Source organism: Leptonotus elevatus, chromosome 6 (assembly GCF_054856555.1).
Source record: "Leptonotus elevatus isolate MCC_2025b chromosome 6, RoL_Lele_1.0, whole genome shotgun sequence".
Taxonomy (NCBI): Eukaryota; Metazoa; Chordata; class Actinopteri; order Syngnathiformes; family Syngnathidae; genus Leptonotus; species Leptonotus elevatus.
In genome coordinates, this window is record NC_141244.1 from 17,854,639 (window position 1) to 17,881,561 (window position 26,923).

At 41.6% G+C, this 26,923-nt stretch overlaps 1 protein-coding gene across 1 annotated transcript in view; it reads left to right on the forward strand.

The window, feature by feature from the left end:
- The window catches only part of efna3b (ephrin-A3b), a 69,336-nt gene extending 59,643 nt beyond the window's left edge, over positions 1-9,693 (forward strand). The window contains exons 3-6 of the mRNA XM_086079047.1: positions 340-632; positions 732-797; positions 2,311-2,388; positions 9,457-9,693. Coding sequence (XP_085935173.1) covers positions 340-632; positions 732-797; positions 2,311-2,388; positions 9,457-9,575 — 556 coding nt within the window. The 3' untranslated portion in view covers positions 9,576-9,693. The remainder of the gene's footprint in view (positions 1-339; positions 633-731; positions 798-2,310; positions 2,389-9,456) is intronic.
- Positions 9,694-26,923: the final 17,230 nt, after the last annotated feature.

The following is a 26,923-nucleotide window of genomic DNA, read 5'->3' on the forward strand; positions in this document are numbered from 1 at the left end:
ACGCTCCTAATTTTTAATAATCTTTTATTTTCTTTAATCGCATCAGGCGATTAAATTTTTTAATTGTAATTAATCGCATGACTTCAATAGTTAACTCACGATTAATCACACATTTTATATCTGTTCTAAATAAATAAAAAATCTAGGTTTTCAAACTCTTGTTAACAAAAATGGGGGGGGGGGGGGGAGTTAATAGAAATAGTTCAAATGCACATTTGACGTCTCTAACCGTCCATGGCAGTGAATGAGTTAAAAACAAGCTCCTGCATCTTGAACCAAAGCAGCTTCCTGTTGATAACGAACAACATCCTGTTTTATCTTTTTTTTTCCCGTGCGCAGTCTCCGCCGCGAGGGCTACACCATGCAGGTGAACGTCAACGACTACCTGGACATCTACTGCCCTCACTACAACGACAGCCAGCGCATGGTGGGCACCAGCGAGCAGTACGTCCTCTACATGGTCAGCTACCGCGGCTACCGCAACTGCGACCCCCAGATGGGCTCCAAGAGGTGGGAGTGCAACCGGCCGCACGCCCCCCACGCCCCCATCAAGTTCTCGGAGAAGTTCCAGCGCTACAGCGCCTTCTCGCTGGGCTACGAGTTCCACGTCGGCCATGAGTACTACTACATTTGTAAGGATTCAATCAGCAGGCCATCCTCATTGTTTTATTTCATGTCATTATTGAGATCTACACGTCAGGTTTTTTTTTTGTTTTGTTTTTTCCTTACAGCCACGCCGACTCATCACCACGGCCGCAGCTGCCTGAGACTACGCGTGTACGTCTGTTGCTCCACAGGTGAGTCTGGCACTTTTGACACCCACAACCAGCATCCATTGGGGCTTGTCTGCCCACACATAACACGAGTGCGTCTTTATGCTTCGCTGAGGACACCTGCTGGCTGCACCGCCACAAAAAAAAAAAAAAAAAGATTTGGATGAGAAGAATTTTTTTTTTTACATTGCATTTTTGTCAGGTTTAAAGTTTTTTTTAATTGCTTGTATGAAAATAGTTGGATCCCTCAAGTTCCTGCCCTCCTATCAAGTGTGAAATTAAGCAATCAAGTCAATCTGAGCCTGCGTCTAAAAAAGTTTACGTGAGCAAGCCCTTCGGGCTAACTTGCATAATACCACACCAACTTTCTGCGCCCATGACCCGGTAACTAGGCTTGGCAAAGATCCAGAGCCACTTTCAAGTGACAACTAGCGCCCAGCCGCTGGATGACACTCTCTTAAAACACTTTCAAGTGAAAGCAAAAAGGTAAGCAGAGCTGCATTGAGTTTTGTTGAATGCACCATATAATTAATTATGTGGCATTTGTGAATTCACCTACCCCCCTCTCTCTCCCCCCCTCTCTTTCTCTCTCTCCCTCTCTCTCTCTTTCATTTTCTCTCTCTCTATCTCTCTTTCTCTCCCTCTCTCTCTCCAGCCTTTCTCTCTCTTTCTATACCCCCCTCACTTTATCTCTCATTCTCTTTCTTTCTTTCTCCCCCCCTCTCTCTCTCGCTCTTTCTCTACCCCCCTCTCTTTCTGTCTCTCCCCCTCACTCCCTCTCTCTCTTTCTCTCTCTCCCTCTCTCTCTCTTTCATTTTCTCTTTCTCTCTATCTCTCTTTCTCTCCCTCTTACCCTCTCTCTCTCCAGCCTCTCTCTCTCCAGCCTCTCTCTCTCTTTCTATATCCCCCTCACTTTATCTCTCGTTCTCTCTTTCTTTCTTTCTCCCCCCCTCTCTCTCTCTCTCTCACTCTTTCTCTATCCCCCTCTCTTTAGCTCTCATTCTCTTTCTTTCTTTCTTTCTCCCCCCCTCTCTCTCTATCTCTCTCTCTCTGTAGCTCTGTCTTTGATGGTACACCCCCCCGCCCCCACCCCTTGTCACAATCAATTTATTACCACAACGTGTGGTCAGTGGGTGTCTATGTATATGTAGTCTTAACCTCTCTCACTAGCTCTGCCACACAAACACACACTGACGACGCACTTTGATCCCTGGCCTGTCTGTTTTTTTTAACTTAGCCACTCTTGGAATATTAACCTCTCCTCCCTGGCGGACTGGTCGCCCTTCATCCTTTTTCACACAAAAAAACTACCCCCCACCCCACACCCCCCCTCCTCCTCCTCCCCTTCCTCAGGACTCACAGTGCTGCCGTGGCTTGTCAGTCAGAGCGCTCCCGGCCATTTTGTTAACCCCAATGCTCTTTTTCTTTGCTGCTCTCTTGCACGTGTCTGTCAAGCGCTCTGGTTAGAAGTAATTAAAATCCCTTTGGTCAATAGTTTAACCCTTGCTCCCTGGCCCTCTCTTTTTCTCTGGCTTAGCCTCTGATGTAGACGACGAGCCAGAACCAACAGAGGCAGACTACACGCTTAGACCGGGCCTAAAAATGGACGACGTCGGTGAGTCATGTTCATTTTTGCACCTGAGCGAGCGTGGAAAATATCTTTGAGGCATATCAGGATGTAACAAGACACGTGTTCACACTGGAATCACAGCTGGGACATCGGCGTTCATGCCAAATGTCATAAACGAGCATGGATGTCTTTTGTTCCCATAGGTGGAAAACTTTACTAACAAGGCACAAATGGGCCTTCTCATACAGAAAAAGTTCCATAAACCCTGAATTATTCATCCTTATGCCTCATGACTTCATTTTTTTGTGTTGAATGGGTGTCTTCTGACTTGAGAAGACACAAGAACGTGCTGAAAAGTTGTAAGGCAAGGCAATTTTATTTATATAGCACATTTCAGCCACATGCTAACTCAATGTGCTTCACGTAATGAAAAGTACAACATTTAAAATTGACAAATGAGCCAAGTAAAGAGATAAAAAGTGTCTTACTGAAATTACTTAAGGAAAAAAAAAACGTACAGTGCAAGAACAAGATTCTGGAAAATAATATTTTAAAAATCCTTTAAAAGCTCTTAATCATAAATTTGAACTTGCATTTAAAAGCTGACTTGACTTCTGTTGGTAGTGCATTCAATTTGTGTGTAAGCATAACACCTAAATGCTGCTTCACCATGTTTGCGTTGAACTCTGGCCTCCACTAATTGACCCGAGCTTGCGGAACTCAGAGCCTTATTGGGTTTAAATTCAATTATTCTTGAATTCATTTGTAAAAATGGATAACACATTATTAGCATTTTCTTAGTTATTTTTTTACATTTTGCAATTTAACTAGCATAGAATCTAGAGCGGTGGTTCAAACTCAAACTTTTTACACATTGAATACACTATTGAATTTACAGTAAAAGTCAAGCACTGAACATATATATCTGATAGAAACCTGTTAGTTCCATGGACAGGTAAAGTTGCTTAGATTTTGTCTTTGTCTTGAAGTCTCTGTCTGTTGATGGCACCACAGCACCATCTACTGGCATTGTGGCAAATTGCAACCAATTGTGGAACTAACAGAATTTGAAAGGAAACGTACAAATGGGTGTTTTGAGTACACTATTACCCAATCCCGAAAACATATTTTTTTTGTGCTCAGAGCTCATGCGCTTTTTTTTTTTTGATTGACAGTTGAAAGCCCCCCAAGGATCTGGTGGGATATACCGCAGCCATCGGAGACTTTAAGCGGATATATTTTTGCGGTTCAAACATGTAGGATGTGTCGGCATAAGAAAGATGTGAGATGTAGTGGTATTTGATTAACAGTTAACAGAAGAGCAGGGTGAGTTTGATAGTGGGGAAAACTATCAGCCTTCATTTATATACTAGGGGCGTGCCAACAAATGGATTCTCATAAGAATCGCGATTCTCATTTAGTATGATTCAGAATCAATTTTAAATGTCCCAAAATCGATTTTATTGATTTTATTGAAATTATTTTATACTGTCTCGCCTTTGTCTGTGTGTGCCTTTTATTTGGAGCGCTGTTCATGTTGTATCCGGTTTGGCCACTGAGGGGCAGTGTGGTTCCACGCGGTCTAATACACTGTTAAGTTGTAGCCACATTAGAGAGTAGAAGGAAAAAGTCACGATCAAGTCATTCCAATAAAAGTTTTTTTTTTTCTAGTGTGGAGCCGTGCTTTTGAGTAATAAAAGGGCCGCGAGTAGCGCGCTAATTAGCATCAACAAGTGAGACTGGAGTAGATCATTACAATTCCTTGCACATCTACAGATTGAAGCAAAAATCATTGTCAATCAAATCATTTTGAATCAAAAATCGATTCTGAATCGAATCGCAGGCCCAAAAATCGGAATCGAATCGTGAGACATTCAAAGATTCCCACCCCTACTAACAACCCACCCGGGAGAAACCCCTTTTGTTTCGAAACGGACCAGAAAAAGACTGCCCAACAGTAGTTTACTAGTAAGGTTTAATTGTGTACTAGTTGGCCAAAAATAATTCACTTGATAATGCCCTTACCTATACTGTACTTCTGTTTATGTACATCAAACAACAATATCGACTACATTTGCTACTGACTCCTGAGCCGAACACCGCCGATATAAATCGTGCCTATGTCTAACATGATGAGTCAATTTGAGACTTCTGGCTCAGACTTAATTGCATTGTGAGTGTATACAGAGAGGTTGGATTCCTTCCACGAAGTTACAACATATTGGCAAGCTGCATGTTGCGCAGGATTATACGGCAGTTGATGTCACAGGAATGAAGCTAAATCTGTCAGCGCTGATTTAACGTTGGCGGCCGAGCGGGTAGTAAATCGCTAAGCGACAGACACAATTAAACGTCTCCGCCGGTGGCTTTACGGCGACAAAAACAACAACAACAACGTGCACCCGCCCAGGTCTCGTTCTGCAAGCAGCCACGTGGGCATCAATCCTCATCCTGTCAAGTGTTTGCACTCTTCCGTGGCAGCTTGTAAAATATGCTTGCTATTAATCCGTGTGTGTGTGTGCGTGTGCGTGTGGGTGTGGGTGTTTGCCTCATAAATCAGTCTGTTTTCATAACTGCCATGAGAAAAGTCATCACTGCTGTGGTGAATGACTGCGGGGGTCATATGAACTCGCTGAAATAGTTTAGCCCCCCCCCCCCCCCCCCCCACCCCCAAACCCCTGATCGAACGTAGATAGACCGGCTCGGAGCAGGTCTAAGTTGTGGCGCAGGTGGCGTAATGCAATTTTGTAACTCACTGCACTTGTCTAGAAAGATACCAGAAGAAACGAAACTCCTCCCATGCACACAGTAGACTTTTTCTGGACACAAAAATAGGACGCTAAATTTGTACATTTTAAATTTTGTTTAGATGACCTTCATTAGTCCCACAAATTCACATCATTAAAGCAACATTGGATATTGCGTGTAAAAAATTATGTAAAATTTATAACAGTATTAATTCATGCTGGAAACCTATGGATTGTATTTAGAAACTATTAAAATGGTGATTGTTTGTAACATCACTTGATGTCAATATGGGCAAAAAAATAAAAAATACAACTCATTCTTTAAATTCTATTAAATTATGACATTTTGTATCACATTAACTGCTTTAAATTTTGAATATGAAATTGTCACTTTTAAGACATGCATGCAGCTCAGGCAGAGTGTACTAGAGGCAATTGTGACGATCCGGGTTAGAATCTCAACTCTGGCCTTGTTCTGTGGAGTTAAATCTGCAGCTATCAAATATTATCCTGTCAATTAATTCATGGAAGAAAAAAACATTTAGCATTTTGCAACAATACCAACACATAATACCAGGCCAAATGCGCATGTGAGGTGCAGGTATAATTTGTGTTCACCATTCTTATGTTCTACACTGCAGTATCTGTGACTTTTAGTATGTGTGGCTTTAAAAGGCAAGTTCTGGCCTGGTGAGTGACTTGTGTGTCAGTGAGTGAGCATCAGTTGTGGCTATAAAAGAACATTTTCTTCTTCTTTTTTTGTCCTTATATAACAATAGCAATTGCCAGACTAATGCGCACGCCACAAGCAAGCACATAAACATGCTTAGCAAGTAAAACGTCTCCTTGAATGACGAGCAATTACACTCGTGGCGACGCCATTTTTAATGACTGTTATTCACCTTTCGCAGTCAGGGTGGCAGCCAGTTCCAAATCAGCCCTTCTTGTTGTCACAGTTTCCATTTCACTCAGCCTCCAGTGAGATGGCGCGAGCGGCTCCCCGAGCAGCACGATGTTGCTCATCTGCCCGTCACCGAGGGTCGGGTTTCAGCGTCTGACCAGCGGGTCCGGCCATTAGCGGAGAAATCAGAAGCTTCTTCTTTAATGGGCTTTATTATCGCAGCAATTACCGCTGACGACGTGTTGGACGACCTCTTCCAGGAACATCGGGAGGGATGTCACTGATGAGAATGTAACGTTAGTCACTCGGACGCTTTTAGCATCGACGGGAGGCCGTTTACGGATCCAGTGCCTTTTTATTTTCAACTACAATTACATTGTCGACAACTTTGATTGAGTTGAACGCCATTTGTCCGCATAAGTAATAATGTAAAGGGAAAGAACTTGTTCCAGGCTCAAACTCTCAGCGTTACAAAAATGTAATTCACCGCGCAAAAGTAAAGAAAGATGGTGACATTCTTAATTGCCGTGCAAATTGAACACTGTCATAAATAATGACAATGGGTTTTAAATAAAGGTAGAAAAAAAGCTATTAAATGAAATAATACTAAAATAAAGGAATTCTGGTTGGTCTGCCAACCTCCTGAGTCTTACAGTTTTGTGAAACTCTTCTTTTGTTGTGTCTGTACGACAGTATTGTACTGCTCCCTGGTGGCCAAATCGTACGCACCTGAAGGAGCTGCAATAAATTCATCATCATGAGTTTATGCAATCATCAATTTAATTATTTGCATTCTACTTAAGTTATTACATGATTTTATATAGCGTGATTTAGTGCTATTTTCCTGATTATTTATTTATATTAATTTTTATTTTTACATATTTTGGTGGTTGTTTTGGTTGTTTTTTTTTAAGGGTAGGCTAAAACATAAAATAAAATATTTTCAGCTATTTTTAACAGTCCTCAATATTAGACGAACTGTTTTCCTTGACTGTATTTAATATGGACAATTAGCGTTCAATTGCGGTATTTGTAAAAATGCTGAACAAAATAATGCTCGTGGCTATGTGGTTGAAATGATGATGAACATGATATCATAATGAACTGAATCGCTGAGTTCATCAAATTACTGAACTCGCAAGCATCAGAACTGACAGCTGCCGTCTGGAATTGTTCTGGCTGACATTTGAAGTGATCGTCACTGAGGTCGAAAAAGGTTTCTGGCCCGTGTTGGGACTTGAATTTTCGCTCTATTAGGGCGGTTTTCCCAGACCATAAAACTATTATCTAACTATTTAAACGTTTTTTGCAAGACCGTACGGATGGCAAAAGTTTAGCCTGGGCTCTTCTTACATTTCTATTCAAACGGCGCAGTGTTGTTTGCTAACTCGCTAGAATGCCCGAGGACACCTTTTTGCGACGACTGCATATGACCTCAAAGAAGATTTGTGCAGTCAAAACAGCTTTTCATCTATTTCCAATTGCATAACATTGTGCAGGTTGAGTTTGAAATGACCTCTTTCAATATCATGTTTTGTAAAATACCAAGATGAATAAATTAGCACAGCCGCTAAAACGGACAAAATGAAATCCAATGCAAGAAGTGTATCATAAACTGCTTCATAGACACAAAGCTAACTTTTGACATGTTATATGTGCTGCTGTTTTGGTTAGCAACAGAGTTGTCAATATAAGATTTTGTTTTCCAACTTACATTGTGAGTCACTGTCAATCTTGATGTTATACAAGACAACAATATATGTAACTTAACATCAGCAGAAATGGTCATACTATAAATACTGCAGCGAGTTCACGGAGGTGAGAAAAAAAAAGAGTCGGCTTTTAAAAGCAGGTGCCGGCCTGTCATCACATTAGTCTGCTGTCTGAGCAGCTGCCAGACTACAAGTATATTAACAGCCTTTTTTATTTGAGCGCCAGTAAACATGAATAACAAAGCGTCTGCTCCCCCGTCTCGTCAGTCGGCTTGGTCAAAAGGTGTGTCTGACCGCACGTCTTGGCGTACGGCGAGACAAAATTACACGTGCAGCACTATTTCTATGACATCATCAGGTGTGTGTTTTTGTGTGCGCGCGTCTGTCGGGGCGGGGGGTGTGTCACTGCAGAACAATAGGAGCTCTATGGTAACAGATGACAGGTGCTGCGTGTGTCACGCAGCCGCCCGTTTGCTTTATTACTAAACATTACTGGACAAAAAATGGATAAATATTGATTGATTGACACTGTCGTAATTGTATTTATTTAACAATACATTCATTTGGCTTAAAGTTTGCAGTTTTCTATTTTGCTACTGTCATGTACGACGGCGTATTAGGGCTACGTGTATATATATATATTTTATTTTTTTATTTTTTTCAGAGGGGGGGGGTAATATTCTGAGAAAAAACTCCCAAATTTGCCACTATGAAGTCACAAAAAGATTTTTTTTCTTGCAAATTTGCCACTTAAAAAAATTATTTCTCGTAAGTTTCTGAGTTTTTTCTCTCGCAAATCTGCCACTTTATCAAGTCGCAAATTTGCCATGTTATAAAGTCGCAAATGTTTTTTTCCCCACCCTCTAAAAAATATATATATTATTTATACATGGCCCTAACAAGCCGTCATAGTCATGTACATAAAATGACCAAAATATTTGAAGCATAGCATTTTCTATACCGGACAGCACCCCGTGTATGAAAAAAGTATATTTATAATGATATATTCTCTTTTTTAATTTAATAACCTGTAAATTCAATCTATTTAACCTAAGAAAATTATTTGTTAATTTTTCATGTTTTTAATCCTTATCAATAGAAGAATGGTAATGATAAAACAGTATACTGTAATTTCTTTCACTTGATTCACAGTAAAATATTAGGCTTTTTAATTGATTGGTGAAGGTAGGTAAGTAAATTATAGCTATAATGTAACATTAATCCAACGGCAATAATGTTCCAACAGTAATGTTAATCCGACCGCTAACTAATGCTGGCTAATTTATTAGCTCATAGCATAGCGCCATAGTAGCCACTTGTTGACATACTGTAATCATGTGTGAAGTTGAGAATTTTTTTTTTGATGTGAAATAGTTTTAGATCAGAAATGTTCAACATAATCTGCTGACAAAAAAATATATATAGGGGTAAATATATTGTCCTAACTGAAAATAGACGAATAAAATGTGTTTTCTTGGACAAAAACAAAGACTAAAATGATAGATTTATAGTCGACGAAATAAAAACGGGATGAGGTTGACCAACTATGATCAAAACTAACAAGCGTGATTGAAACTGGACTAAAACTGAGACTAAATTTAAAAATGGCGGATAAAATTAACACTATTCCACACTCTAGTCAAACTCCACACATGATTTGAGATTCGAACCCTCAATCCCACTACTGCAAGGATGATGTGCTAACCAAAGTAATACTGATACTCTTCTTTTTTTTTTCTCTTCTCTCCCTCAGATGAATTTAACCCTTCTGTCCCCAAGCTGGAGAAGAGCGTGAGCGGTAGCAACCCGTCCCGGGACCGCCTGCTGCTCACCGTCACCATGCTGCTGCTGGCCGCGCTCTTCGTCTCCTAGCAATGGCCGTCGCATCAGCGTCACCATGCCAACGAGCCTTCGGAGGGTGGACGGTACAGCGGCGGGCGGGACAGTGAAGATGCAGTCTGTGTATGCGTGTCGTCTGTGTGTGTGTGTGTGTGTGGGTGGGTGGGTGGGTGGGTGGGTGTTGATTCATGCACGCCACACAAAGCATTTATAAAGGTGGCAACATCAGACTGAAATTATTAAATAATTGTAAATAATAAAAAAAAAAATACAAAAAAAACCACACATCATTAAATCCACCCACGCATTTGATTGGCTGGTTCACTTCCTGTTGCTTCGTTGCCATGGTTTCACGCAACGGGACAAATTGATCTCAAGTGAACTGAATCGAATGGATTTTTGGGGGAACATTGTGGAGAGTTGAAGGACTTTTTTTTTCCCCCAAGCAGAAGATAGTTCATGAACACAACATGGGACTCCTGTTTTTTTTTCCATCATCTCCACTTTAAGCAGGGGGGTGGGGTAGGGGGGGGGGGCATTCGCAAAAGCATTTAAATGTCTGAGGTTAACAAAGCACATGCGTCAGTCGCGACGGATCATCCCTGCATGTGAACACTCAGCAATACCGAGGAGGGATGAAGAAGTGCGTTGGCGTTGCTATGCTCGACCACAATTTCATTGGCCATTTTGTATGTACGCGTGCGTGGGCGTGCGAGCGGATACAAACATCCCGGCAACACATCTACACACTTATCATCATTCAAATGCAAAAATCGATTGAAAAAAAAAAAAAAAAGGTGGGGAGGTTGTGTGCAGCCAGAAGCCAACCACTACTACTACTATAACGACTGCTTACCAGGGAGAGCGTTCCCATGGCAACTAGCACCTTATTTCACCATGGTTACCACCCCCCCTGCCAGCCAATCATTACGGACTCAAGTTTGGGACGCCCTGACGGACTCTCTCGCTCACCCACGCCTCACAATCCAGAGGCACATGAGGCGTTCAGGTGTGCTTGTAAATGTCAAGACAGGACGGCGAACGGACATTTAAATGTTTTGAAATGTAATGAAAGTGGGTTATTTTCTACCAACTTGAAACTCAGTGTCCTTCAGTGTAACTTTTGTTTGATTGTTTTTGTTTTTTTTATTCCGTTTCTGTGACGTGTCTTTGTTAATGGTGATGGAATACGATGCAGCCATATGTCGACTTGGGCTGCATGCAGACTGGTTATCACATTTTGAGGTTGTTAGTGTTTTTGCAGAAGTTTCATTTCAATCCAACTGTTTCTTCTACTTCAAATCGACCTTAAAACATCTTCACGCATTTTGCTGGGAATATAGTGGAACCTCTGAAGTTGAACACAATGTATTTTTTTGCCATTTTGTGTTGGGAATTTAATTTAACCATCCCAAGGTCAGAACGTGGCCATTATATAACTTTGATAGACTGGCAGCGGTTTTTTAAAACATCATTCACCAGAAGAAGAAAAAAAAAGTTTATTTTCTAGCTTTTTCCTTCTTTTTTTTTCTTTTTTTTTTGCAATGAATTTCACAGACAAGCTTGGCAAGAGCCTCTAGTGGCATTAAACGGTTGGTTGGATTCAAGTTGACGAATAATAAATAAATAAATAAAGCCCACTGCAGTGAATGTGTTTAATGTAATTTTTTTAAGTAACTTTTTTTATTATTATTTTTTTATACCTGTGACACAATATGAAAAATGGTTAACCGCTATATGCTAAAACTTGGGAGGGGGGAAAAAAAAAAGGCATCCTTAACTTTGATGGCATGTAACGGTGGTGGTGGATGATTCGTTTTACATAGCGGTGCCAACAATATGTTGATTTAGCCATGTTGCGCTGAGCAGCCAGGACAGGGAGATCCGAAATCAAAAGATCACAATTTTCCTCTTTGTCATTTCTGGTATGACAAAAAAAAAAAAAAAAAAAAAGCCAAAGAAAAAAAACCTGCTCATTTTTGTGGAGTTTATTCTTTATATGCTTAACAAACTGAGGCAAAAAAAGAAGGGTCGGAACTGTCCTTGAATTTGGCACCTGTACTTCAGAGGTTTCACTTTATTCTCTCTGTGACAGTTACATTGAAACGCTACATGACTGACAGACTGTATTGTAGAGCTTAGAGTTTATATGTGTGGGAGGCTTCTTTTTATTATTACATTGTAGCCTGCTTTTAAAAGAGTGGCCTTTCAAATCACATTATATATATAATTATTTTATTTTTTTAATGTAGTGTGGGCACTTTTTTTTTTTTTTTTTTTTTCTCAAGATGTCTCCAAGTGTATCGTTGTGCTTATATTATGATACAATGCATATGGACTATTTTCAGCACAATGCAGTCAGTGTGTGATCCAGCCCAGGTGTATATATGGCAATGAGGGGAAGGTGTGGAAAAGGGTCAATCATTCTTGCACTTAAGAATTAGGACACAAAAGAACGTACGTGTGTGCGTGTGTGAAAGTGTCTGCGACGTTGTCTGGCGACGCAACAGAAGCATTTACTAGTGTTGGAAACAACAGTTACAATCATGTTTACCTTTCGACTGGAATGACTTTAAATGTAAACGGAACAAACAAAGCATAACAACAGAGGTTCTCTAACCATGAGCGTGATAACAAAGTAATACAAATCCTACTTTTAACAAGATGCGCTTCCGACTCTTATTTGTCTCAACAAACACATCATCGCAATCTGGTTTTGTTTTTGAGGATGTGACAAAATGGACCTTTAATCCAATCCAGGAGAACAGCTGGAGATGTTGCAGCAAAGCGTGTGCGTGCTGTGTAGATAATGTTGTCAGATTGGATTTTTTTTTTTTTTTTTCCATATCAAAGTTGACGCTCTCCCTTGCCAGTAATGCCTTTACACGCGCCGATTACTCCACGGATAAGAGCTTCTGTCACCTGCTGAGCACGTGAATGATTGCAGACGGAGGCGTCCTGTTGGTGTCGGAGTGCGGCCATGTTTGTGCAACAGGTTGAATGTAGGTAAGAGTGGCCTGCACTTAAACACAAGTTGTGTGTCTTGTAATGTTGTCACTGGGTGTGTCATCCACAAATAAAAAGTTCCTTTAAAAAAATAAATAAATAACAGGTGCCACTAATGGTTTATTTTACTAAATAAAGTTTTGCAAGTGTAAAACAGGCGCAGATTTAATGCTCTACTATCTTGCACTTCCCAGGATTGCGTCTGACAACCGTCCTTTGGCAGACAAGGTAAGCGACGTGATAACTGTAATGAATGTAAAACGTTTTTTGTTAAATGATCAACCAAAATGCTTATTTCATAAATATTGATGAGAGGCCTGGTTACTACCCCTTAAGCTAACGAGGGCTAGCTGGCTAACTTTTGTATATATTTTTAATGATGTTTCCAAAAATAACCTCAGATGAGCGATACAGCGTGACATTCATATATAATATAAAATATAAATATATAAATATCAATATAAAGAATGTAGACCTCGTATGCATACGACCCTGCGTTTTGCTTGTTAAATAAAATGCTAACATTATAGCTAGTTACGCACTGTAATGCTAGCAAGGCTAGCTACGTGCTATTTAAGATATTTTAAAAGATAGTTTTAGATCGGGTAATGGGTATTTTGAGGTTCTGGATAAGCATGGCTGGAAATGAAATTATTTGTAGACAGAAACGGTTTGAATTGAGCAGTTTGGATACAGTAACAAAACACAACTCAAACATATCTCACTGCTTAACTACAATTAACCCCGAGACTGTTTCATTTGAATGACTGTAAATGGTCGACACTGACAGCTTAGCTTACTTGAGCTGAAACAGCATTTGACTTTGCCCAACATTAGCCTCAAGGTTATAGCGGTCAGCATCGTAGGAGTCGGATGCAATTAGTGGTAAATGGTGAACTGTGTTGTTGCAGCCAAACACCACACAGTAATTCACAACTTTTTGACGTTGGCTAACTTGGCGAGCAATCACATTTCTCTATTCACACACTCTGTCAGCGCCGGAAAACAAACAATGCGCTAACTTCAGACAAGGCATCTGCCATTCTGCGGTCATGTTCAGAAGGGTCTGACTTCATGGGAAATCTTAAAAAGTACAGTATATCGAGTTTTAGAGAGTTTTACGGGAACAATGTTGCTTTTCGTTATTGCTGTCCTCCACCATCTATTATTGTGTCAGTTTGATGTAATGGATGTACTTGCGTTCTGCTTCAAACTACGCTGCATTATTGATCAGGAACAAGAATAAAATGACACGTGAATACTGCTGATGTTATGCAGTTTTGTTTTAACGATTCTCCGTCTACCAGCGAACAGACAGACTGTCTAGCTCGGACTTTACGCGAGCGTTTTATATAAATGAAGTTATTTGGGGAAAATATTCTTTTCATTAATAACACGAATACCTTTGAAATTATTTCACATAATAGAGTGTTTGTTGATGAGAACGGCTGATGAGGAATAGTCCAAACATGATATCGTGCTTAGCATTTCCAATGATTTTTCCACCAAATTCTCATGGGAGCACACGTGCAAGCAAAGCATGACAGAAGATAGACAGGATGAATGATGCACACCTTTCATGCTATTTGACTAATGAAGCTTCAGAAAAAAAATTCTGTGTCAGACATAAGATCTGACTCATATCCCTTAGACCCATTACCTTTAATTCAGGTAATTTTTTACACCAACAAAAAAAAAAGTGGAAAAGTGCCGCAAGGAGAGACGGTATAATAATCATGACTAATGGCTGACAAGTGTTATTTGTAAGAGGGAGGAAAAAAGGCATTGAGGCGTTTGATTTAGTCAGACGTGATAATGTTCAGCCTTCACGATTTTTTTTTTCTTCCTTCATGTTCATTTACAGCGTTCATCATTTTCTCATTTGCCTCCTGTGTGTAAAGAGTCAAGTCAGTACGTTTGCATTGAGAAGTTTATGAGTTTCAAATAAGCGTCATTTCACTGCAGGAGTGGGCAACCGACAGCCCGCCAGAGCATTTCAAGACTGCAAAGAAAAACCCAAGCCCAAATAAAATATTCTGTTTCCATCTGAGATGTTTTCATTTGGATTCATTAATTTCAATGCAAAACACCAGAACTTGCCGTCAACCGTTCTTTCTGTCTTAAGAGAACCGATCGAGGTATTTGAGGCCAGCCGCTGTTATTAAATCACCCTGAAATGTTTATCCGTTTGTTCCTCTTTCTCCTGCCGCTCGCCCCACGACTCCCTCGTCCAATTTCAAATCACACGTAGACGCCTTCACTGCCTCGGTCTGAATTTACAGAACATGTGAATTGGAGTGAGACTTAACGCAATTTCCGACCGTCTGCAAGGCAATGAAGGGGGATTGGATGAGTGAGTCAGAGGGCGGGCCCGTCTGCACCTGGGGACGGCGGCGTGTGTATGGCGAGGAGACCGAGGTTCTATTTGCAAACATGTGCGCGGATACCAAGTTGACAATTGAGAAAATGTAAAACGACGTCATCAATTAGTCCACATTGACTCAACTAACGTCACCAGAGCCAATAGCTTCAACTATCTGATTAACCACGTTTCTAGTAATAAACAAACTAGCAAGCATGCTAACATACCGTATTGCGTTTAGCATCAAGATTGTGATTCACGGTGATTATGACAAAAATTATCGATTCACTTTATATGAACCCAATGTGTAACCCAACTTAAATTGCTTGTTTGGAAAAATCTGGAATGTTTTTAGCTCTTGTACACTGTTATACTTGTCACTGGGCACAACCAATTACACCCATTATTATTATGTCATGAAAATGTTTGTATTTGTGTTGTAAATCAAATGTTTGCGTTTGTTTTTCCATTTTTTCCCCCCCAACAAACTGCAGTACTGCACACAGCCACAGGGTGCCACTGTAGAGCGAGCAGAGGCGCCTCTCGTTGGATCCTTTGTCATCTTTCACCAGGACGAGCAAATCCGTTCAAGTCACAATGGCCATTGTGTAACTAAAGGCATTGGGATTAATCGGACAGATTTGCTTTATCGGGTTATGATATAACCACGGATGTGTGCGGGGTGCTGAGTTCATGGGCAGGGAAGGTGACGACTATGTGTGGCCTTTGAGTGATGAGCACTCACACACACACACACAACTATTATCCAACTGTGACAAGTCAAGGTCTTGCATTGCAAGTCAGAGAAGAAAAGTCACTTTCAATCCATCTTCTGTGTACTGCATTGTTTGCGCCCACATGTGGTCTGAATGAGGCTGTACGGTGAATTTAAAAAGTCTACACACCCCTGTACATTTTTTGAGAAAGTGAGAATTTTTTTTTTTAAAGAAACTCAGATAACATAATATAAATATATAGATACACAGTATCATAGTTGCACAAGTCCACACACCCTCTTCCGAATTAACCAATCACATTACAATTTATGTTAAAAGGAAGTCAGTACACACTCGCTTCCATTTAAAGGGCGTCTGATTAACCCTAAATAAAGTTCAGCTGTTGTAGTTCTTAAAAATAAAAATAAAAATGAACCTCCATGCTCGCCCTTGTGGACGCGGTTCCCCGGTTTGGCACCCACAAGGCAGCCATGTTTTGCCAACGCGCAGATGGCCGCCTTGACAGCAGGGTGGGGAAGCCCTCACGTTTCATCTTTAATCATTTCATGTGTTCCACGTGAAGCCACCTTTTCATTGAAGCTGTGAACCGCCATTAGCATAAGGTGTCGCATGCGGCAGTCGCACATGCGCCTCGTGCGTTAACCCGTGTGCTTGCTTGTGTCATCGTTAACAAGGGTTAACAATCGCACATGATCACGTTGCGACCTCAGAATGCACGTTTAAGGTGATGTCGTTTAAAAATGTGGAAGGAAAATCTATGCACAGCGTCTTGTATATTTTAACGTAAAAACAGAATAATCAAATGCATTGTTGTTTGTTGCTTGTGCATTGGCAAGTACGGCAAGTCAAGCACATCACATGTAGGACTGCGAGACGAGACCCACGCAACAGGGCCACAGGTGATCGGGGGCCGAAATGCCACGACCTTGTTTAACATCGCAAGAGTTTTCTATATTTCTCGGAATAAATAATGCATGAATCTCCTTAGCAAAATAGAAACATTGGCAGGAAGTGCCTAAAACTATCAACTCAACATTTTGGCTCGAAGCACTCGTATCATATTGCTCATATTTTGGTCTATAAACTCCTCCTGGGAAAGCGTTTGAGTTTTCAATATGACATAAAATTTGATGATTTGCTATCCAAAACTGAGCTCTCTCTCTCTCTTATAAAAGCTGCCATTTTTTCAAGGCGGATCCTCAAAATGGTCATTAAGTTTTGATGCCCACATATACATTTGCAACAGGATACACACACTTCAGCCCCCCCCCCCCCCCCCCAAGGTGATTATTTGATCAGAATAATACAAAAACACAACAATGCTGCGGCAACATAGTGTTAATTTTCTTGACAATAATATTTTCTATGCAGCCCCACTACGGTATTCTGGTTAACATTGCATTCATGGAATATGAGATAAGCAGCAAAATCCAGCAGTTTTTATCAATATCAGAAGTCGGCCATTTTGCCACTTGCTGTCGAGTGAAAATGACATTACAGTTGCTCAAGTCTCACAGCTAGGCTTCAGAAAACAGGTGAGCTGTGATTGGTCATTGCCTGAACCTGAGCAACTGTGATGTCATCTTCAGTCAACAGCAAGGGGCAAAATGGCCGCCCCCTGAGATGGGTAAAAACGGATGGATTGTGCTGCATAACTCATATTGCACAAATGTCGCGGGAAAATGACATCACAGTTGCTCAGGTAACAACCAATCACAGCTCAGCTTCAGAAAACAGGTGAACTGTGATTGGTCGTTGCATTTTAGGTTCACATAAAGGCCTAGCTACACCAACCCGACGTCGGCTGTGGCGTCAACCCAGACGTCGGCACGTCGCGTAGAAAAATGACGTAAATACACACCGCACCGACTACGACTATTACGTACCTTCAGCGCAATGCGCGAGAAGTAATTCCCCTCCATACCATCGGCGGCGATAGTCATTATTCCTAAAGGCAACCAGAAACCTCTTTACGGGGGGGGGGATATAAAAACGTAAACAAAGCATACCGGTTACTTTTGAAAAAGTAATTATATTTACCAATTACAAACAGTTGCTATACTTCTCAAGTATAAAAGTAAATCCTAACTGCTATATCCAGTCGCGTTTGTCGGCATACCCTTTAACGGTAATATCACACAATGCCGGTCTCTCTTGAACCAAAGAGATGAAATCATCTTCCCGATCTTCTGTCCAGACAGACATCGTACGATTAAATGCGGAGGGTAAAGCAGGGTGATGATGCGCAACACGAGCGAAGGAAAAAATGGTCCCGGTTTTCCATCAGTACTGTTTATCCGCGTTTGTCATTTCCTCTTCTTGCCCGGCGCGCTGATTCGCTAGCCAACAGCCAATCGCAGTGATCAAAATGCCCCGACGTCGATTCAACATGTGGAATTTGCTGAGAACGCCCGCCCCGCGATGTATTCCAACTCGATCCGACTTTACACAACAGTCATTTATACACTGATCCGACGTCGGATTGGTGGCCTAAGACTAAGTTGTGGTAAATTGGTGTGAGTGGTTATGTTCATAGGTCAGCTAGACAACCCCATGAGGGCAACACACATTTATAAAAAATAAAAATAAAAAAGACACATTGGTGGGTTCTACAGGCCCATGGAAGTTGTAGATGCCACCTTTGAATCACCTTTCCCACAACGCTCGAAGCATGCATCGTAACTATTTTGGATGCGGCGCCCCTGTTTCTCCTGATGCAATGCAGCGTGACATGCTAACAGGATTTGAATCTCTGTTTAGCCACTTTTAGCTTCTGTCTTGACACCAAAACTTTTTCTCCTGTAAAAAAAGGCCGCGCTTGAAGAGCTATGGCCCTGTCTCGACACCGCGGTGGCAATTTTCTCCTCATACGCTCAAGCAGATTCCACAACACAGTGGATGTTTTTCTCTTCGGCTTGATCTCATCAAACAGAGTCACTGAGCTGACTGTGACAAATGGCCCTGTCGCTGTATAACCTCCATTTCTCTCGCCGTCTTCACTGTTTGGACATTTTGCTTTCCCCCCTCCTGACGGCTCCTCCCGCTTATGGATGGCTTCATTTTCACACTGTCTGCGCTAGTCTCAAGTTGTTGTTGTTGTTGTTGTTGTTTTTTTCTCCTCCCTTCCTATTGGCTGCTTTGATTCTTGTCACTTGCCCTCGGATGGATGCTCTGCGAGTTAGTCACCAACCGGTTTTCCCCCCTCGGACGCACAGCCTCCTCGCTCTAAGTTTAGCTATAATCCTCTATTTCTGAGACAGCATCTGGACGGCACCAGCAGATGGGAGGGTTATATTTATTCTGCCTCTCACGCTCGGCCAAAGCGTACTTGAACGCCGCCACGGTGTTTAAATAAAATATACAAATGAGAGATTCGCTTGTAAAACGCGAGGGTGGCAGCAATTAAAAGTAAAACAGGTCATATAAGAGGGGGTGGCCGAAGTCTCAGGAGAAATTTAGTCGTAACCAGGGAAAAGTTTTGCTAATTTGCTGCCTACTTCTCAAAGTGTGTCTGAGCGAGCCTCTTTTATTTTGTATTTATTTTTGTTTACCTAGTGGCATTAAGCTAGCACGCATTAGCCCGACCATCACGTTCAACAAACTTGATAACTAAAAGAATGTTGATGTTTTGACTTTAACCTCTCGAGAGGAAAAATATTTCCCCGCCCCTGACATGTGTTTTTGTTTACACACGGTAGCGTGTGCAGAGCGAACACAGGTGACTGGTTATAAGATCGACTTAATGGCTTTAGATGTAATTGATTATTCCAAGTGGCGGAGCGCCGTGGTTTTGAATGTCCTTCCTTAGCCCCTAATCACCAGCTTATGCGGCCACAGATTTCAAGAGAAACGGCTTCAGTCTCGGGGGCGAGGCATAGGATTGTCTGTCTGAACTCGTTCTAGAGGATTTGTATGTAAGAGAACAACAATTGCGAAGGTGATGTACTGCGTGATGTGCGATCTGTGTTATCTTTTTTTTTTCTTCCAGACGCGCGGTGCTGTTTAAAAAAACACTTTTGTGTCAGATAAAGAAACTGATCAATCAAGTCTTTTGACAAAATTGGAGCTATTGTGTTGAGCCTGAATAATAGGATTCCAGTGCGAGTTGTCAGCGTTCTTCAGTGAATGCCTTTCGAGACAATAAGTCTTCTAAATAAATGCATCAAATGATATGACAGCTTCGATATCTCTTTGACAACCAAGGTTCGTGTTGCACAACAATGACAAAGAAATAAGTTTGAAAAGTTTCACGGTGGCAAAATGATCCGACCGGGGAGTTGGAATGGAAGCTGCGAAGAAAGGGAATGTCAGTGCAATTCTCCAACCACAATACTGGATTAATTGCCAATTCTAAAGGAACACAACTTGCGCGTGAAGCTGCGAATCGACACCGTCATATTGACGACCGCGATCCTCTGAAAAGTTGGAAATGGTGAGTAAATCCCGACTTCAGGTGAAGTGCTATCTTGGGGAGGTCTTGTTCACGAGCGAAAAAAATGTCAGACAGTCAATTTTGCTTTTCGATTGACGTTTCCACTAAAAGGACATGATACACAGTAGCAGAAATTAGTCTTCTTTTGTGGAATGTCCAGAATCACTTTTGGAGATCTGATGGGGGAACTTTTGTTTTGTTATGTTATTGTTTTTTTGTGTTTTTTTCTTCTTCTTTTTTGAGAGAGCTCAGTATTGTTCATTCAGTAATTTTACCGATTCGACATGTCATCATCATTGCTCTTTCTCTTTTTTTGTTCTTCTTTTTCTTCACCTAAAACCTATTAAAAATCCCATACCGTTCACCTAAACCAAATACTTCAGAATCCAGCTGAGTCGTGAGGTTGTCAGGAGACCCGAGGAAGGATCAAAGAAAAGAAAGGAAAGTGAAATCCAGCACCGACCAGACACCCACCGGGTTACCAACTCAACCGACTTAAGGCTCTTTGAGAAGAAGCAGCAAAGCTCAAGGCACACCTAGGCAACACCGGAGAGACCATTTCGAAACTCTTGAGTACCCCCATGGTGGAACTAAAAAAGATGCCGGAGACAAGAAAGGCTGAGCTGCTTCGACTTCTTCGTCCTGCCCCTGTGTCCTAGATAAGTGGAAAGAAAATGGATGGACGCTAGTCGCATCTGATTAGATCCCTGTCAATGACAAGTCAAGTCAAAAGACCTCAAGAGTTACAAGTAAACCAACAAATAACCCACACATGACGCACGACAGGTTTGATGGGTGGAAATCTGTCACGCGAGCCTGAGTCATCCATGATGACACCCATGCACGCGTTAACCCACGCGACCTCACACAGTACGCACTTCAACTTCAAGCTCCGGCTACTTTCTTTCCTGTGAGGCATCTTGTTGCCAGCAGCCTACGAGACTTCCACGTGTTGGTTTCCTCGTAATGCTGCAAACAGGCGTGAAATGTCAACCTCCTACCACCGGGATGATGTCGTCCTCACGTGCGGCATATGCGCGCTGTAACGCGCGGCGCATCCACACCTCATGAAAACTATTCAAATCAGAAGCAGCTTGTGAACTGTAAAACACATAAACGTGCCTCTGATATTTCAATAATAGAATCATTTTACACTTGGATCTGGCATCACACATTAGGCATGGGTGCTGTTTAGTGGGTCTCTCGGAACATTTTGATACTGACAATATCATAGTAACACTGTGTGCGTGTGTGTGTGTCCATTGTTTCTCCATGAATCAGCACCAGTCCACTTGGCTGCTGAAGAAGTGCAATGTCCCATCGTTTCACTGAGGGTGTCCAAGGAGCAAAATCAAAAGATTAGGCCAGCCCACCAAAGGGTGGTGGATAATGTGCAATATGTTATGTATTTATTTTATTTATTTATTTTTAAAAAAAAAATTTTTACGGGGAAAAAAGAGAGAGAGAGCAATGATGATGACATGTCAAATCGATAAAATTACCGAATGAACAATACTGAGCTCTTAAGAAAAAAAAAAGGGGGGGGGGGGGAAAAGGCATATGTTGTTATGTCTACATGTCGCTATGTCCCTAGATTTCCTCCTAAGCTCTCATGCGCCTTATCCACTACTTTTATACCCTGCTCGCACAGACATCATTTCCCTTTCCCAAACTTGTAAAGTAATTTCCACTTTTATCCACACAAGTCCTTAAAATGCCTGATGACTTCCAAACAAACAGCTGAGCCGTCTGGCTGCTACACGCGCGCGCACACGCACACACACGCGCGAGAGCTGTGAGCACGTTGCAACTTGCTGAGTACTGTTTGAACCAAATCGAGGAATTAATGAGGGAAGAAATAACAGGCTGTCGTGGTGGGACACTGTAGTGTGTGTGCGCGTGTGTTTGTGACTTGTTAAAATCTGGTCTGGCTGTGATACAGTGTGGATTTTGTCGTGACACTTAATAATAACTGATTAAGGCAGCGTTATGCAGAGCAGTTCTTTGTGAAGGGATGCACGTGGCTTTTTCGATTCCGATTAACTATGGTGGCCTCAATAAATATTATTTTGTAAAAAGATTTGGATGGAAAGTTCTGGGCAGTAAAGCCATTGTGCCTTTTCTGTAACAACTCTTGATTTTGCTATGTCAGTTGGTTGTTTTGTATGGTTTGTTGGTTCAATCAAACATACATTTCTTGACAATAATATGTTACACGTGACCTCACGAGTCTAAACATGACATTCTGATTAATATTACATTTGTGGAATGAGCAAAATCCAGCCGTTTATATCCATATCAGGGGGCGGCCATTTTGCCACTTGCTGTCGACTGAAGATGACATCACAGTTGCTCAGGCAACGACCAATCACAGCGCACCTGTTTTCTGAAGCTGAGCTGTGACTGGGTGTTTCTTGAGAACTGGGCAACTGTGATGTCATTTTAACTTGACAACAAATGGCAAAATGGCCGCCTTCAGATATTGATTAAAAACGGCTGGATTTTGCTGCTTAACTTATATTCCACTAACGCAATATTAATCAGAATACCATATTTGGACTAGTGGGGCTGCATAGAATATATTATTGACGCAAATTTTTTTTTTTGGGGGGGGGTGACCTCCCCTTTAATTTATTGGTTTTTTGGTTGGTTGGTTGGTTGATTAGTTGATTGGTAATTTGATTCATTGGTTGTTTTGTCAGTTAGTTCCTTAATTTATTTGTTTGCTGGTTGGTTGTTTTGTTGGTCAGTTGATTGTTGGTCGGTGAGCTGGTTAAATGATTGGTTTATTTCATGGTTGGTTGACTTCGTGGTTGCTTTTCAAATGGTCAGTTGGTTGGTTTGGTTGATTATTGGCTTGTTCATATATCAATTGGTTCATTTTTGGTTGCTTTGTTTATCTTTGGTTGATTAGTCAACACAATTTTTTTTTCGAAATGTCCATGAATTGCATGTTACGCGAAAGAATGTATTAAATGTTGGTGCAAATCCCAACAATTGCAAATGCTGTTTTCCACATGAACCAGGAAGTGGCCCGCTGACAAACAAATGCAAAGACTAGTTGGTGAAACGAGGAATGCGGTATTTTGTTTTGACATTTCAGTCAAGAGGAAACAATTTGCCTCGCTAAAAAAAATACATTGTTGTCATCTTGTTCCTTCCTCCTTGAGGCAGGAATGCAACATGATAATGCTAATATACCAAGTGAACCCAAAGCAGTTAAAGGTTAGACCTTGATGGTGGGCTGTTCTTTCCTGTACTTTCACCTTGTTGGTCAAAAAGCCTCAACTGCTAATCGACTTGAGTAAAGCATATACACACACACACCTGCATCCGCACCTGCCGCAGTTCACTATGCAGACCAAAAACAAAAACCGATGAGCAAAAACAACTTTCTGCCACATTGTCATTATTGTGTGCACATGCTTGTCTGCATTTGTCCTGCACGTGTACTCGTTGGCGGACACACGCACAGCAAGTCAACATCCACCCTGGAACATCAGGGTCACGATCCCAACAGCACAGTCGCCTAAGCTTATGAAATGAGTGTCTGGTCCCGTGCCCCCCAGCACACAAATAACCTCTCTCATTTAGACAAGACATCGCTAAACCTCCAGTCATCTTCTTATCTCGTGTAATTACAAATCAACATTGGCTTAGTGCTGCAGTGGCTGCCGAAAAGTTACCTCAAAACAAGAGTGACACATTGTTTCTTTACTGAATTGAAATAAGAGTGGTCAAATTTCAAACATTTACAGTATGTCCTTTAAAAGACAACTCTGTCTAGCCTTTTTCTAAACATTTCATTTTCTATTTGGCATTAAAAAAAAAATCGTCCTTACTACGTGCTATGTGCTACGGCAAACAAGAAAACCTGCTCTGGGAGTAACTTTTTTTTTTCTTCTTCTTCTGGAGAGCTCAGTTCATTCGGTAATTTTACCGATTTGACATGTCATCATCATTGCTCTCTTTTTTCTTTTTTTTATTATTAATTTTGTATGTGGGTGTGTATGTGTGTGTGTGCGTACGTGCGTGTGAGTGTGCATTCATTAGTTCACCTAAAACCTATTAAAAAATCCCATACCGTTCACCTAAACCGAACACTTCAGAATCCAGCCAGAGTCGTGAGGCCATCAGGAGACCTGAGGAAGGACCAAAGGAAAGTGAAATCCAGCACCGACCAGACACCACCCACCACCCACCGGGCCACCAACCAGAGTCCTTCGCCAACCCCAGAAACATCTCAATTCCAACAAATCAGGGAGACCTCAAGAGACCGAAGGAGAGACTGAGGAAAGGAAGGAAGGATAAACGAAGCCGAGTGAGATCCACAGACACCAGCCTCCACCGATTCAACGACCTGAGGAGGAAGCAGATTGTGTCTGAGTTTCGATAGATGCTGGTGTGGTGGATCTGGCATGCATGAAAATCTCCACCAAAGAGGGGAGCCGTCGACCCCTGCCAGGACAGAGCAAGCGCAACACCTCAGGGCCCCCCAGGCCACGGCAGCGCCAAGGGACAACCTCCGGGCCCCGCAGGGGCCACCGGCCGGAGCGAGCAAACCCAGGAGCAGGAGCGCCCCCCACCCCAACACGGCCCGCGCCCCCAACCCAACGCAGCAGGACGGGGCAGTGAGTCAGATGCTAACAAGTGGGATGAAAGTAGAGAAACTCAAGCCAAAGCTCAGTGGAAGAATACATGCAGACTGAGATTGTGAAAATGTCCAGAGAAAAGTGTCTATGTTTATTTTTAATGCTACAAATGAGGGCATTGAGGGTTGAAAAGTTGTTGGTTGAAATACCAGCTCAGGCCTTGCTGTGCATGAATGAATAAATGAATAAATGCATGAACGTGATTGTTAGGCTCATTGAAGACTCAATGTGCCTTTGAAATAAGCTCCAGCTTGACTATTTTTCATGGGAAAATATGTAATGGAATCGCTTAGCAATTAAATAACACTCACAATCCGCAGCGTGTCAAACGTGCAGGAGACAGACAGTGTTATGACATGGACAAGCATGGCTGCTCAGGGAAAATGCTTTCCGGTGTTAATTGATGATGTGACTGCTGGCGGATGTAACAAGATGAATTGGGAGGTGCGTAGGACTACTCGCATTCAAATTAATGCTACAAAAGTGACAGGCTGGAGGACCCTAAACGTACTGAGAAGGCAACTTGACTTTTTGAAGGCAATTAAATGTTGTTGTTGTTTTTGGCCAAGTGGTGTCAACCTAGTAGAGCGTGACTTTCAGTTAATAAAAAAGAGAAGGCAGCAAGAAAGCTCACAATCCATACATTTATCCCTATAATAAAAGTCATGATTATACTATGTTTACAATTGTGTCACTTTACTTTTGGACCATTGGACACGGCTCTGCGTAAAAGGTCTCAAATCCCTCAATGTTAATGCCGTATTTGTGTGCAACTTTCTAAATTCTGAAAGAGTCTCAAATCCATCCATCCATTTTCTATCCTGCTTATATAACATGTTGAGGGTTTCAGAGAGCTTGAGCCTATCCCTTGTTGATTATACACCCTCAGGTAGTCAATCACAAGTTGTTGTCCCTCCTAAGTCAGATTTGGTCCCCCTGTCACGCGGTGTTCCTCAAGGTACAATCTTGGGGCCCATCCACACTCATGATTCCTTTCAGAGATGTCTCAGCCAATTTGGAGGAATCTCTTACTCTCGATGTATTTTTTCTTTCAGCCCTGATTGAAGTACACGGTATTGGTTTGACTGCAATTAATAGCAGGATGACTCGCAACTCATTTCATTTAAATGCAGTCATCATTAATTGTTGCTGCCCACGGTTTGGCTCTTAAGGTTTCCACTTGCTTGGAGTCATTTTTGAATTTATAGAACACTTTACAGTCATTTTTCAAGAATGAATTCACCTTGGCAGAAATGTTGGGGTCACTTTTTGAAAAAGCAAATTTAAACTCTAACCTCTTTTTCCACCACCAAAATATTTCAAAACGTGGGTGAAAATAATCATTCACACTTTTGCAATTCTCTTTTCATCGGTCTCATTTGGTTGAAAATGCCAACACTAAGCTTTTGTCTACATCCCATAGTGACATAACTCCCATTCTGTTGTCCTCCATTTTCAATTTAGGATTCAGTACAAACTTTTAACAGTCACTCATAAAGAAAGCCCTCACTGGTTAGTCTCCTCTATACTTAGTGGATGTGAAAGACTTTCATTGTCCTCTTATGTCGCTGTGGTGCGCTGACTGCCTTTTACTTCCTGTCCCTCACACAAGTTTGAAAATGTGAACGTCTTCCATATTGTGGAGCGCACTTAGCATTTGAGCTAAGTGCTGCCTATTCTGCGGACATCTTTTCAACGTAGTTTAAAAAAAATTGTTTAGGTAGGAATTCCAGTAAGTCTTGATTATTTTCTTTTATTTTTTGTCTTGAACTGTGTTTGTTACATTTAGATGAGTTTTGTTTCATTTTTTTCTTTTTTTCCCGCTTTCCTTGTTCGTGTCCTGTCTTGCTCGTTAAGTTTTCATTAATCATTTCCACCTGCTCCTGTCAGCTCACCTTGTGTCAACCAATCAGCTCTCTCAGCCACTTGCGTCGGCTCATTGTTTCTGTTTGTTGCTGTCGGTGGTCACATAGCCTTTATTGTACTTTTTTAATGACCAAGTTATTACACGGCAACACAGCGATACGTACTTACACAAGTTGCGCATAACGGGATGAGCCGTTAACGGCTTATTATTTCCCTATTGGTTTCATCACCAACCGACTTTCTCACTGATCTGGCCTGACCTTTGACCTTCACATGCCATGAATACCAACTGGTTCCATATCTCCACAAAGAGATGTGCGGGTCAC